At 41.6% G+C, this 14,617-nt stretch overlaps 1 protein-coding gene across 1 annotated transcript; it reads right to left on the reverse strand.

Moving 5' to 3' along the window:
• Positions 1–8,352: 8,352 nt before the first annotated feature.
• On the reverse strand, positions 8,353–11,486 carry LOC127136736 (uncharacterized). Its single transcript, XM_051063263.1, has 4 exons — positions 11,325–11,486; positions 8,876–9,106; positions 8,468–8,801; positions 8,353–8,369 (listed from the first exon to the last, which is right to left on the reverse strand). The coding sequence occupies exons 1-4, from the start codon at positions 11,484–11,486 to the stop codon at positions 8,353–8,355; spliced, it is 744 nt and encodes a 247-aa protein (XP_050919220.1).
• Between the last annotated feature and the right edge of the window lie 3,131 nt (positions 11,487–14,617).

Raw genomic sequence — 14,617 nt, forward strand, 5'->3', positions numbered from 1 at the left:
CGAATTTCACCATGCCTCCGCCTGGTAGGGAACAACCCTTCGGAATGCCAACTTCGATGATGGCAAATTTACATAACTCCCCGTTAATATATTCAGACTCGATGGCCAACGTGTCTTCACCCTTACAAGGGTCAGGATATGGTGGAAACGTGAGTAGATTGAATCAACAACCACTTTACGTGCCGCCGATAACAAATAATTCGGCGCAAGTGATTAGACAGCAGATGGACGAGAGTAATCACGATATGGTCCAAATGTTGACGCAACAAATGGGAGCGGTGTTTAATCCACTGATACAGAACACCACTCAAACAAACCAAGTATTGGCAGCGCAAATGACGCGCATTGCTGATTTCTTTGGAGTCCCTCAAACTCGACACAGAGAGCAAGTGGTTCATAACCCAGCGGTAGCGGTCCAGGAAGAGCCTACGATAAACCAGATACCGTTAGACAATCCTCAAACGAACGTCAGAAACCAAGAGGATGTAGTCGAACAACCTCGTGTCGAAATCCCCATTCCACAAGAGCCTAGAAGGATAGTAATCCAGAGAGGCCAGGACGCGGATGCTGTATTGCAACAACGGATACGGTATAATAATCCGCCTGTCGAAAACAACTTGGCAGCCATGGTCGAAACGATAATGGCACAAAACGGGATGAACATGGGTTTACAAAGGCCTAGTTACGCATCCCCACTATCAGAGTACATTCTACAAGAAGAACTGCCACCAAGGTGGAAAGTCCCTAAGTTCACAAAGTTTTCAGAGGACACTAGTGAGTCCACTATAGAACATGTGGCACGTTATCTGATCGAGGCAGGGGAGATAGCCCGTAACGAAAATTTGAAAATAAAATATTTCCCTAGTTCCTTAACAAAAAATGCGTTTACTTGGTTTACATCCTTGCCTGCAAACTCAGTATACACGTGGACCCAATTAGAAAGGCTGTTCCATGAACAATTCTACATGGGACAAACGAAAATAAGCCTGAAAGAATTGGCCAGTGTCAAGAGAAAGCACTCCGAACCAATAGATGATTATTTAAATAGGTTCAGGTTGCTAAAGGCTAGATGTTTCACCCCAGTGCCAGAACATGAGTTGGTCGAAATGGCCGCAGGGGGACTAGATTATTCCATAAGGAAGAAACTAGATACCCAGTATCTGAGGGATATGGCACAATTAGCGGATAGAGTGAGACAGGTCGAAAGATTAAGGGACGAAAAATTCAGGGCAAATAAGAATAAAAAAGAGGGGTAGCCTACGTAGGGGTTCGCCAAGATGATGAGTTCGACGAAGACGGACCAAGTAGCTTCGACGAACAAGAAATCGACCTAGCCGAACTAAAACAAGGCCCACCTTATTTGTGTAAAGTACTAACGCCGTCGAACGGAAACCCAGTCGAAGCCAACGATAAGTTCCCCAAAAGGACTTATACGTTCGACATTACTAAATGTGACGAAATCTTCGATTTGTTGGTTAAAGATGGTCAATTAATAAAACCACCAGGCGCTAAAGAACCGCCTGTGGAACAACAGAAAAAGAGAGGTTTTTGTAAATACCATAATTTTCTGGGCCATAAGACGTCTCGTTGTTTCCTTTTCAGGGATCTCGTGCAAAATGCAATCCGTGATGGAAGGCTCAAGTTTGGTGACAAACCAAAACAACAAATGAAGATCGACTCGAATCCTATGCAAGCAGTCGAAGCCCACTACGCTGAACCATCCGTCGTAAACATGGTGGAGGCCAAAGTTGCTCCTGATGGCAATTTGGAAATGGTGGAAGCCCCTGAAAGCTTCGACGCAAATGTCAACATGGTCGAGATTGCTGATGATCTTGCAAGCCAGAGAGAAATAGAAACTACTGAAGGTTTCGACAAGAAGGATGGTGACAATGCTGTCGAGAATGTGAAGTTTCGACAAGAGGAGAATTGGGACCGCTTGGGACAGCCAAGTGGAAAATATGATTATCTTGTGAAGTACAACGCGCCGGCAAGTTCTCAGATCGACATCAACACAATCCAACCAAGTGGTTGGGGGGAGGCTTCTTCAGAAGACAATAAGGAAATAGTCGACGCAATTGAGCATTCCCCTAATATGAAGGAAAAGGTTACTGAAGACCTTACGATCGAAAACAAGGCTGCTGAAGGCCTTGGTTCTGACGAAACGAAGGATGGTGATATCGCCAACTGTGTCAACACTATGGGGCCTTTCAGTAAAGAAGTCACAAAAATCAAAGCGGAAGCCGCTGACGGTCCTTCGAAGCCCGTGATCAGTGGGATTCTGCGTAGGACAATGGAAGATCCCAGAAGGAATTGGAACAAATGCTGTTGCAAACATGGTCCCAGGACCATATCTTGGTGCTGCTGCCCAGAGAAAGAGTTCGACCAGACACCAAAAGACGTCGAAGGCGAAGAAGAGAGGCTCATCAGGAAGATGAACGAATTGAGCATCGCCGACGAACGAAACGTTGGGGTAAATATGGTAGAAATATCTCAGAAGGACCAGGTCGAAGAGGGCGAAAATCGCCGTCAGAAAGAATACCAAAGGTTGGCGTACCCTAGAGAGGAGGAAAACTTAATGGAATTCATCAAGAGATGCCAAAGGATGAAAACCGAAGTAATGTTGTGCCCACGCTGCAGCGCAGTCTTCGACAGGAAGGCAGCAACCAACCTGGAAGCGGTGGATAAGACCAAAAGGAAAGAAAGTTGGGGAACAGTAAGATACGACCCAAGGAGAAGTAATCCCCACCAATGGAGGCACGGAGAGAGACGCCAGAACACCTATAAACCATCTGACAAGGCCACAGACGACAAATGGGTTCAACCCATTAGGGACGCCCAGGGGCAGAAGAAATGGGGAAAGTTCGAGGTTCAGAGAGGTGCGTCGATGGAGGGCAAGAAGGAAATGGAAAAACACAAGCCACGACCATACCCATCAGAGAATTACAAAGGCAAAAATCCCATGTCCAGGTCCCAATGGAGGAGGTTCCAAAGGCAAAAGAGGGCAGAAACGGAGATGGCGAAAAGGAACATGAATGGTCCAAACGAAGCGGAATCTAGCAACAATCGTCAGACAAGGAGCAGGAAAGAGACTCCCCTCCAGATCAATCCTAGCAGAGTTGTCGAATCAGTGGCGTCGAAAGAGAAGATGCAGGAAGATGATGAGGTAACCGACAGTTTTAACTCTGACTCAGAGGCATCCTTCAACGTGATTTGCAGCGTTGTCTCTGTTCTCCCTAGAGACTACGATAGAGTCATGGAAATTGAGGATGAAGGAGACGAAATGGAGGAAGAAACAATGGCACACAAGCCCGTCTGCTACTATGTGATGAACAACGGATGCGTCGAAGAGCAGAACGCTTTTTTCGAAAGACCAGACGACTCCATGAAAGCGCATTTGAAACCTCTGTTTATAAAAGGAAAGTAGGAAAATGTCGGCGTGAATAAGATACTGGTGGACGGGGGAGCGGCAGTGAATTTGATGCCCCACTACATGCTGAAGAAGATTGGAAAAGACGATTCGGACGCGAAGCCCCACAATATGGTGCTGTCGAATTATGAAGGGAAGATAGGAACAACTATGGGAGTCATCCAAGTGAACTTAACGGTAGGAACCATAACAAGACCTACGATGTTCATAGTCATCGCTTCGAAAGCCAACTACAACTTGCTGCTTGGTAGGGAATGGATTCACGGCGTAGGAGCGGTACCCTCTTCAATGCACCAACGGATAGCCATATGGAGGCCAGATGGAATCGTCGAAAACATCGAGGCTGACCAAAGCTACTTCATGACCGAAGTAAACACTGTCACCAGCCAGAGCTTCGACAAAAACCTGGCTCATATACCTCCCTGCAGCCCGGCAGAATTCGACTTGAAGACGACAGACAATGCCTATTGCTCCATGTACCTGCATCCAACGCATGGATTCCAGTGGGATAAAGAAGTGATTGGCGAGACTTACATATGGGGAACCACTCATATAGCGCCGACGGGATGGGGTAGTGAATTTGACGATGACGAGTGAACAATCAGCGATCGAAAAGATTACGGCTTACATAGCCGAAAACAAACTAAAAGAGGCCCTTGAGGCTGAAGTAAAAAATATGGCTGTCGAAGCCAACCAAGAGAACTCCAACAAACAATGTCCTCAAGAAGACGTTGCGGAAGATCATGTCACCAACCAAATGGGCGGATGGCAACATCAAAAGCTTGACGCCATTTACGACGACGAACCTCTGGGGTTCGAAAAAGATCCAGTGTCAACAAACGAGAAGATGGTGGCGCAGGATCCTCTAGAAGAAATAAACTTAGGAGTGGGGGCAGAACAGAGACCAACGTACATAAGTGCAAAAATGGACCCCCAGTTCAAGGTCGAAATAGTCCAGTTGCTGAAAGAATTCAAAGATTGCTTCGCATGGGATTATGACGAAATGCCTGGTCTCGATAGAAATTTGGTCGAAATGCAGTTGCCAATAATGGAAGGGAAGAAGCCAGTAAAGCAGACTCCGAGACGCTTCGCACCAGAAATCCTGTCGAAGATAAAAGAAGAGGTCGAAAGACTTCTAAGATGCAAGTTCATCCGCACAACCAGGTATGTCGAATGGATTGCAAATATTGTTCCAGTAATTAAGAAAAATGGCAAACTTAGGGTATGTATTGATTTTCGAGACTTAAACTCGGCTACCCCAAAGGATGAATATCCTATGCCAGTGGCAGAAATGCTCATAGATTCTGCAGCCGGCCATGAGTACTTAAGTATGCTAGACGGATACTCTGGCTATAACCAAATTTTTATCGCTGAAGAAGACGTTCCTAAAACGGCTTTCCGTTGTCCTGGAGCCATAGGAACGTATGAATGGGTAGTAATGCCTTTTGGTTTGAAGAACGCTGGAGCGACTTACCAACGTGCCATGAATTCCATCTTTCATGATTTCATCGAAACTTTCATGCAAGTGTATATTGACGACATCGTGATTAAGTCTGTTTCAGGAAAAAATCATATAGATCATCTTCGACAATCCTTTGAAAGGATGAGGAAGTTTGGTTTGAAAATGAACCCACTTAAATGTGCTTTTGGTGTGCAGGCGGGTGATTTCTTAGGCTTTGTGGTCCATAAGAAGGGGATCGAAATAAACGAGAATAAAGCCAAGGCGATAATGGAAGCGAAAGCGCCATCAACCAAAAAGGGGTTGCAGTCTCTGCTAGGGAAAATCAACTTTCTCAAAAGATTCATCTCCAACCTCAGTGGGAAGACACAAGGTTTCTCTCCTCTACTTCGACTAAAGAAAGAAGACTTCGCATGGGGGCAAGAACAGCAAGCGGCTTTCGACAAAATCAAGGAGTACCTGGCTAATCCCCCAATCCTGATGTCTCCTTGCAGAAAAAGAAATATGAGATTGTACATTTCGGCATCAGACAAAACATTAGGAAGTATGTTGTGTCAAGAAGATGAGAATGGCGTCGAAAGGGCCATTTATTATCTCAGTAGAGTCCTGAACGATGCCGAAACTAGATATAGCATTATAGAAAAATTATGCCTGTGTGTATATTTCTCTTGTATTAAACTAAAGCATTATATAAAACCTGTCGATGTATATATTTCTTCCCATTTCGACGTAATAAAGTATATGTTATCTAAATCTATTTTACATAGTCGAATTGGAAAGTGGGCTTTAGCTTTAACAGAATACTCCTTGAAATATCTGCCTTTAAAAGCAGTGAAAGGACAAGTGGTCGCTGATTTCATAGCAGACCACTCTATAAACGAAGACGTAGAATACGTCGAACTGGAACCTTGGAAACTGTACTTCGACGGTTCCAGTCATAAAAACGGAACGGGCGTTGGGATGTTGATTATTTCTCCTGAAAAAATTCCAACAAAATTCAAGTACAAAGTTGAAAGTCTGTGTTCAAACAATGAAGCAGAATACGAAGCTTTGATCGCCGGACTTGAAATCTTGTTGAAATTGGGGGCAACAAGAGTCGAAATAATGGGTGACTCCGAACTGGTAATAAAACAGTTGACGAAAGAGTATAAGTGCGTGAAAGAAAATTTGATCATGTACTTCGTAATAGCCAATAGACTCCTCAAGGCGTTCGACAATGTCGTCTTCAGACACATCCCCAGGTTGGAGAATCAAGAAGCGAATGATCTTGCTCAACTAGCGTCCGGATACAAGGTGTCGAAGGAAAAGTTAGAAGAAGCCATCGAAGTCAGAAGAAGAGTCGTATCCACCAGGTTATCCCCATCAGATCTAGAGTCAATAAGATTAGGATACGGTGACGAAGAAAACTTCGAGATATTCAACATAGATGATTCAGGAATAACAGACTGGAGAAAGCCTGTCAAAGATTATCTACAAGACCCAAATCAGAAAGCAGAAAGAAAGGTAAAATACAGAGCTTTGAGTTACGTACTTTTGGGAAATGAATTGTTCAAAAAGACTGCAGAAGGAGTTTTGTTGAAATGCCTGAGTGAGGATGAAGCCTACATAGCCTTGTCAAATGTACACGGTGGAGCGTGTGGCGCGCACCAAGCAGGTCACAAAATGAAGTGGCTTTTATTTCGACAAGGGATGTATTGGCCAACAATGCTGAAAGATTGTGTCGAATTCGCAAAAGGTTGTCAGGAATGTCAAGTACATGCAGGCATACCTCATGTCCCTGCAAGTGAGTTGCACTCAATTATAAAACCTTGGCCATTCAGAGGATGGGCGTTGGACTTGATCGGGGAGATTCGACCAGCTTCCTCAAAAGGGCAAAGGTACATTTTGGTTGGGATAGATTATTTCACAAAATGGACCGAAGCCATACCATTGGTGAATGTGGATCAAGAAGCAGTCATAGACTTTATCCAAAAATACATAATTTACAGATTTGGGATACCTGAGACAATAACAACAGATCAAGGATCTGTGTTCACTGGTAAAAACATGCAGAAGTTTGCACAAGAAACAGGTTTTAAGCTCCTTACTTCGACACCTTACTACGCTCAAGCAAATGGGCAGGTTGAAGCAGCCAACAAGGTAGTGATAAACTTGATTAAGAAGCATGTGGGGAAAAAGCCTAGAAATTGGCATAAAACTTTGGATCAAGCCTTGTGGGCTTGTCGAACGTCCCCCAAAGAGGCAACGAATTCGACCCCATTCAAGTTGACTTACGGACATGATGCAGTTTTGCCAGTCGAAATATATCTGCAGTCAGTTAGAGTGCAAAGGCATCATGAAATCCCATCAGATACATATTGGAGCATGATGATGGACGAACTAGTTGACTTAGACGAAGAAAGGTTGCGCGCGCTAGACCTAATAAGAAGACAAAAGAGGAGAGTCGAAAGATTTTACAACAAGAAAGTAAGATCCAAGACCTTCTTAATAGGTGATCTTGTGTGGAAAGTAATCCTTCCTATGGATCGAAAAGATAAATTAATGGGAAAGTGGTCTCCTAAATGGGAAGGACCTTTCCAGGTTTTGAGAACATTCTCAAACGGCGCATATGAAATAGAAGAAATAGAGAAGGATAAGAGAATCCTAAGAATAAATGGCAAGTATTTGAAAAAATATAAGCCTACATTGCAGGAAATAAAAATAGTAACAGAATAAGTGCAAAACATAATTGTGATAAGATGGGCCAAATAAAAATGGCATTCAAAAGTTATTACAAAGAAAGCCTCACAGGGCTGAGAGTTGCTAAAATAAATTCGACTAAAAATTTAAATTGGCAAAAGTATCCTTCAAAGTGGCAAACTTCTGCCTCTGGAGTTGGAGTCGATGATCACAAAGACTTTTGTGAGTAGAGAGAGTCTCAATCTCCTGACTAAGTTGATGGGCTTTCTCTGCATGTCGAATACCCACCCTCAATTCTTCGTCAATCTCGCTCTGTTCGGGTTGCTGAATGGATGCCTTACGTTTCTCCTCTTGAGAGATTTTTTCTTGAAGTGCTGCTATCTGTGTTTTCCATTTTTGAATATTGTCATTGCAAGCAGCAACTTCTTCGACGTACGTTTCAGAAAGCTTTTGCAATTTTGAAACTTTGTCAGTCGAAGTCGAAACGGCATCCCATTCAGCAGTTTGAGTTTCAGACTTGGAGGAGATTTGAGCGGTAAGATCCCTTTGACGATGGAGATCCGCAGTGGCCAAGTCAATGAGAGTCATCAACTCCATCACAAAACTTCCAATCTCAGCAGAAGTTTCCAAAACATTCACTTGCTTCAAGAGTTTCTTAAGACTAAGTTGAGCAAGGGAATTCTCTTCTAAGACTTTAAACAAATCGACATCAAGAATTTTCGTTTTGATCTTGGTCAGAAGGCTGCCAAGTGATGGTGCTTCAGAAGTCGCCCCAGAAGTGGTCGAACTACTCTGAGAAGAATCCTGGAAATTGAAACGGGTGCTAAGCATGGCTTTCAGATACTCCAAAGGTCTTTGCACTTTGAGATTTTCAAGCTCCTCGCGAGAGAAACTAGTCGAACCAGTTGATTTGCTACTCCCTTGGACCCGGTCAGGAGCAGGTGGAGTGCTTCGCGTCGAAGTATGCTCGACCTCTGTTCGTTTCGACTGATTGTCCCCATCTCTGGCAGCTTCATCTTCAGGAGTATCTTCGACCACAACCTCCATTTCAATATCATCACCCTGAGGTGCAGCATGTAATCCTGGATGAGGAGGAGACTCGTCTTCAGAGGCTTCACCCACAGTGGTGTCGAACTCTCCTACGGTTTGCATATCATGGTCACTTGCGGAGACATCTGCCTCTGGGGCTATTTCCTCCAGAATTTTCTCAGGCGTTTTTTCGACAACCACTTGTTCCTGAAAATAAATTCTAAGATTTAGAAGGAAAGGCGTAGGAAAGGTAAAACATATGCTGTCGAAATAAAAATTACCTCAGGAATTTCAGTATTAAAACTGGACTTCCCACTCCCCATATCTTTCGACTGAGGCTTGGCAGAGGAAGCACTGGCAGGATCCTTCCTGGTTGGGTTAGCAATGGACCTTTGGGAAGAGACCTTCATGAGTTTCTTTTTCTTCTGAGGGGGAGGGATTAACTCTGGAGATTCATCACCAGACTCTTCATTAGGGACTTTATCCTCTTCTTTCTCCTTTTCATTCTTTTTCTTTTGGATTGTTGGGGGTTTTCGACTTACCTAGTCATACAGGCCAAAGCCAGTTAGTTCCAAATAATGGAAGGAAAATAATAAGAAGAGAAAAAGTTTTGCACCTTTGTCGAAGGCTTTTTAGCAGTACTGGGCGACGCTTCGACATCAGCTTTCTTAGCAGGGATCTTCACGGCTAAGGAAAGAAATAAAATTCAGAAACAAATATAAGAGATACATGATAAGACAGTTAGAATAACAGAAAGAAAAATCATATTTTTTCTGTGAACACCTTCAAGAATGGTATCTTCCACGCGAACGTGTTCTATTCCAATATGAAGGTGTCCTGGATATTCGCCCAGATGATACTTAGTCGGAACCACACGCTCAGCAGGTTTTTGATACTTTTGACGAAGAATTTTCATAAAATCCCCACAAAGGAACCAGTCTGGAAGTGGAAAACCAAACGCCACCCCAAAGTCAGCAGTTGGCAAGGGAGGAAACTTTGGTGGATGACAATTGAAAGCAAGGTCATAGCGCGCCTCTGGTGAAAGATTGGAAGGCAATGACAGTTTTTTAAACTTCTCTGTCAATTTGCGTTTTAATTCAGCCGCTGCTTCACATATGGTTCGACTAAGATCATCAGGTCTATACGCAGTTTCAAAATACTTTTGAAATTTCTGTATTTCCTTAATATGTCGTTGAATACCTTTTTTGGTCCGATCCTGCACAAAAGCGAAAGCATTTGTCAAATGCGTGGCAAAAGCAGCTACGTCGAAAAATTTGTTGGAATAATAATCCTTCCACCATTCATCAAACTCAGGAGTGCATAAGAATGATGGTCGAAAAATAACTGGTCGAATGTCGAGAGAAGCATCAGCTAGTTTCTTCGACAGTTCTTTGCCTTCGTCTTCAGTGTGAAGGGAGTTATAAAAAATGATGGACCCCTTTTTGGGGAATATAGGTTGAGGTTTGATTTGGATTAGACCAAACTGTCTAGAAACAAGGTTGGGTTGATAAACTATCAAAGCAACCTGATTTTTTGTGGTGTTACGATAAGAAAAAGGAGCCTAGGGGTCAAGAATGATTCCCAAACATTCAGAAATGTATTTTCATCCTTTTGCATCTCCAGAGGCAGTTGTTGGGTAAACCACTTAGGTCCAATCTTTCTATCAGCAAAAGGTGCCATGGTCGAAGTAAATTGATACCTTTTAGCAAACATCATAACATAGCTTTTAAAAGCTTGTCGAAGGCTGATTCCTTCGTCAGTTGGCGTTAGTAGCACTAATCTTGGCCATTCGACAGTCCTATCGCTTACTTCTTCTTCATCTATTTCTGGTGCTACAGGCAGATTGGCTTCAAAGGTGGCATTGAGCCATAGTTGCAAGAGCCAAAAAGGTCCTGACAAGTTGATTTTCCCTTGGGTTTTGGTGTTCTTTAAGAAATGTACGCTCTCGCTCAAAGATTCATAGAGATTCGCCAGAATCATTTCGCTCAAACATAGTTTCGTGCCTGCATGAAGCTGATTGGCTATGGTGATAAATCTCTTGGCAACTTGAAGAGAGCGAGAACAGAACACATATTTGGACAGCCATAATGTCAAAAAGGCTATATGTTCGACATCTAAAACTTCAGTGGTACTCTTATCATGGTAATAGGACATGAATAAGGAGTAGGGTGCAAGGCTAGTCTCGAAGGCAATGGTATCTTCACTTAAGACAGTAGGGTCGAAATCTATACCATTGGGGTGAAGACCAACAATGGCTGCTGCGTCGAAAAGAGTAGGCGTAACCATCCCACAAGGAAGGTGGAAGGTGTTGTAAGTACTATCCCAAAAGTAGAGAGAAGCCAAAAGCATATTTGGACAGATATTGGGTCCTACTCTTGACAACTGGATAAGGTCGAAAATGCCTACTTCTTTCCAAAAAGACCCTTTAACTTTTTCGATTTTATCTAACCAAGATATGTAGTCACAAGGATCTTTCGACCATGGGCAGGTTCTAAATATCCTGGGAAAATTCAAATAGGCTAAGTCCAACTCTCCAACATCTGTCGAACTTGATGAATCTTTCTGTTCTACAACTTTCTCTTTAGGCTGAGGTTTTCTTCCAGCGCCTATGGGTTTTGTGTGAAAGTAAGATGGAAAAAACTCTCTTAAACGCTCTGGTTTAATCTCTGGGTTTGGAAGGGGACCTAACATAGCGTGATAATTTCCAGAAATAAGAACAGGGATTAGTACCTGAGATTTATAAATGCAGTCTTTTTCCTTTTCGTTTGGAGGTTCCGGAACATACTGTTGATTTCCAATGGTCATTGGCCCTTTTAAATCATGCGCAGGAGGAAAAGATGAGTCTTGTTTCTTCTTGGAGTGTTTACTGCTTGAGGGTTTTTGAGGCGCCATTGCTGAAACAACTGAAGAAGATTTCTCAGAAAATGTGAAAAGCTTGAGAAATGGGTATGAAATAAGGAAATCTGAAACGTGAAAGGGTTTAAAGAAAAGGTTTATGGGTATTTATAGGAAGAAGATGTTGAAAAGTTTTAGATGGTAATGGTGTTAGTGGGACACGTGGCCATCTCTGATGGGAATAATGAAGAGTTGGAAGTTGAAAAGAAACCATGACGTGAGGAAATGATGGAAGTGAACTCTGAACGTGGGCTAGACGTGACATTTTGGAGAAAGTGTAATGATGAATCTGCATTGGAAATTGAGATTATCAGAATTACATTTAATGAGGTTTAAGTGACATGGCATCAAAACGCTGATTGACAACAAATGACTGTTTCTCCCAGAACGAACAGTCGAAACGTCTTTGCTGGGGGGCAATTTGTATACGTGCGTTTTCGACGCCATGAGATTTGGTGTAAGAAATGATGTTTTCGACAAATGATGACATGGGTTGAAACGATTTGATTAGTATGGTTCGACACTTCGACCAGAAGGAGGTTTCGTCATTTCGACAAAGATGTTTGCACCTAGGAAAAGCACTTTCGACAAGACACGGAAGACATTGCAGTATGTTGATAATTCGACAAAAGCCTGAAGGAAGACGTCACTTCGACTTAAAAGTAAATTTGAATTTAAAAGGTTGTGACGTTTGGCAGAAGACGCGTGGAAGCATCTGGCGAAAGGAGGAGAGCCATGTGTCATAGTTTTAGGATTTAGTCGTTAATGACAGTTATGTTATTTGTGTATATATAGGGTAGTTATTATCTAAAAAAGGTGTGAAGAATTACTATATACAAAATTCCTGAAAACACTCAAAGTACCCGTGTGAGAGAAAAGAGTCATATTTGGAAAATGTATGTGTAAACAAACACCAATCCCTTCAAAGTTTATTTTATAAAGTTTAAGTCTTTACAAATCTCTTTTATGCTTTCCAGTCATTTATCTTTCTGCACTTTATACTTTTCGACACTTTACATTTCATCAGTTAATTTCTGCCATTTACGTTATCTTGTTAAATTTACCTCTACTTAACATCTTAATCAACATATTTCGACGTAAAACACTTAGAGAACAGAAATGAAAGATATGAAAGTGATTTTAGACATCTTCGAGACCATCTAGATTTGCACATGTCCTAGGATTTGTGTGGTTGATCCTGCAAGTGACCCAATTCTACACGTTTTGGTAAACCAGAGGTTGTTCGCCAAATTTCACAGCGAACAGAAGTCAACTGCAAAGTCAACTGTGGATTTGGAGGTGGGAAGTGGTTAGAGATGTTTCATTCATGTTCAAACAAGTCTCATTTGACATTTCAAACATCAACATTGAAGAATTTGAGGTCAGATCAAGACTTTCCAAAAATAGCAAGTGACCTGTAATTTGAACTTTCCAAAAATGGAAAGGTTTTGGATCAACTTCAACTCAAGATTACATCATCAGGAAAGCTTCAAATGAAATTTTGTCCAACATGAAAGTTGAAGATCTTTCTCTCCCATTTCCAAAAAGTCCAAGATCATGAATTTCTCATGTGTGGTTGAGGAGATATGGTCAAATCATGGCAAAGTGTGTTTCAAAATTCAAATGGACATAACTTTCAAACCAAAACTCCAAAATGAGTGGTTCTTTTTGCATTTTAATCCTTATAACATGTATTTTCCAAACATACCATTACATGACATGAATTTCATTTGCATGGTCTTTGGCTTATTCATGAAGTTTTTGGGAGAAAATTGCATAAAGTCATTTTGGTTGATCATGAGCATACAAAACCAAATCAAAACCTTGCATTAACTCATTTTAAGGGATTTTGGGCCTTGAATAAGTACTGTTCACGTGGCTAGCTTGCATGGGGGGTGAAAACTCATTTTTGCACATGCACCACATAGTTGATTAATCACATTGGCATTAAGCTTAAACATGATTAAAACCTCATTAGCATGGCATATATATACTTAATCATAACTGTTTTCAAGGAGGGGCAACATTTTCAGATCTAGAATCACAAAAAATCATCAAAATTCTTCTCTCATTTTTTTTTTCAAAATTCTTCAAACAAGAGCATCCTCTATTGATCAATTCATCTTCATGAGGCATTTCTGAGCAAATTTGGACGTGGAATCAAGAGAAATCGTGGCAGATTGAGCTAGGTTCAAAGCTTGAAGGTTCCATGGTGATTTCAAAATCTGTTGGATTCGTGCATACTTAAGCTTCACATTCATCATCAAATACTTCAATAAGCATATTGGAAGAGATTTGAGGCTTGGCTAGGCTTGGAAGCACGCGATTCCAGTTCTGTTCATCAAGAGGTCAGTTTTTTGATCTCAATAATTCTCAAAATCTTTGTGATATTTGTGTAGATCATGGTTTGGTGATGATGCTGATGTAAAATTTGAGTGAATTGGTGCTGTTTTGACAAAGTTATGTTCAATTAAAGTTTGGATGCACTTTTTTATTTTCTTCGATTTGGCTTGATTATGTTGTTTTTGCATGAAATAATAGTTGATCTTGCATGTACGTAGCGTGATGATTCGAATGGCATAGGTTTCATCAATTTCTGGGCGTTTTTGAAAATTTCTGGAAATTTCAGATGAAGATCATCATGATCTTCATCTTCAACCTTGAGTTCATGCATTTTCCAGATTTCGCTACAAACTGGCTAGGATTTAGCTAGGAAAACTCATGCAATTAGCTACGAAATTTGAATGCCATGCAGCGCGCGTGTTTAGGGCTTTGTGTGTCAAAACGTCAGCGTTTTGATTGGCGCGCGTTTGTGATTCAAAATCGTCCCTGGTTCGATACCGAGCGAGGACATTTCTCAATTGCCTTGCCAATTATTCCATGTTCCTTCACATTTTCATGTTTGGCTCCATTTCATTTTTTTCAATTCCTTCCAAACTTCTAAAAATCATATAAAAATGAAAAATGCTCCAATTGATCTCCAATTTTTTGCATTGTGTTCCTTATCTTGTCTATTTTTTTATGAACATAAGATTGCAAGTTGTGCCTAGCTTAAAAAGTGATTTTCCCTAGGGAGATTGAACATGTATCCATTCATGATATTGCCTTATTCATTTGATCATAAAATG

This window comes from Lathyrus oleraceus, chromosome 4, assembly GCF_024323335.1.
Source record: "Lathyrus oleraceus cultivar Zhongwan6 chromosome 4, CAAS_Psat_ZW6_1.0, whole genome shotgun sequence".
NCBI classification, from domain to species: domain Eukaryota; kingdom Viridiplantae; phylum Streptophyta; class Magnoliopsida; order Fabales; family Fabaceae; genus Lathyrus; species Lathyrus oleraceus.

Coding starts and splice junctions, on each gene's coding strand:
- LOC127136736 (XM_051063263.1), bottom strand. CDS start 11,486: ATGGCGCCTCAAAAACCCTCAAGCAGTAAACACTCCAAGAAGAAACAA. Junction 9,107..11,324: donor ACTGCATTTATAAATCTCAG/GTACTAATCCCT, acceptor ACAATCCAAAAG/AAAAAGAATGAAAAGGAGAA. Junction 8,802..8,875: donor TTAATACTGAAATTCCTGAG/GTAATTTTTATT, acceptor ATTTATTTTCAG/GAACAAGTGGTTGTCGAAAA.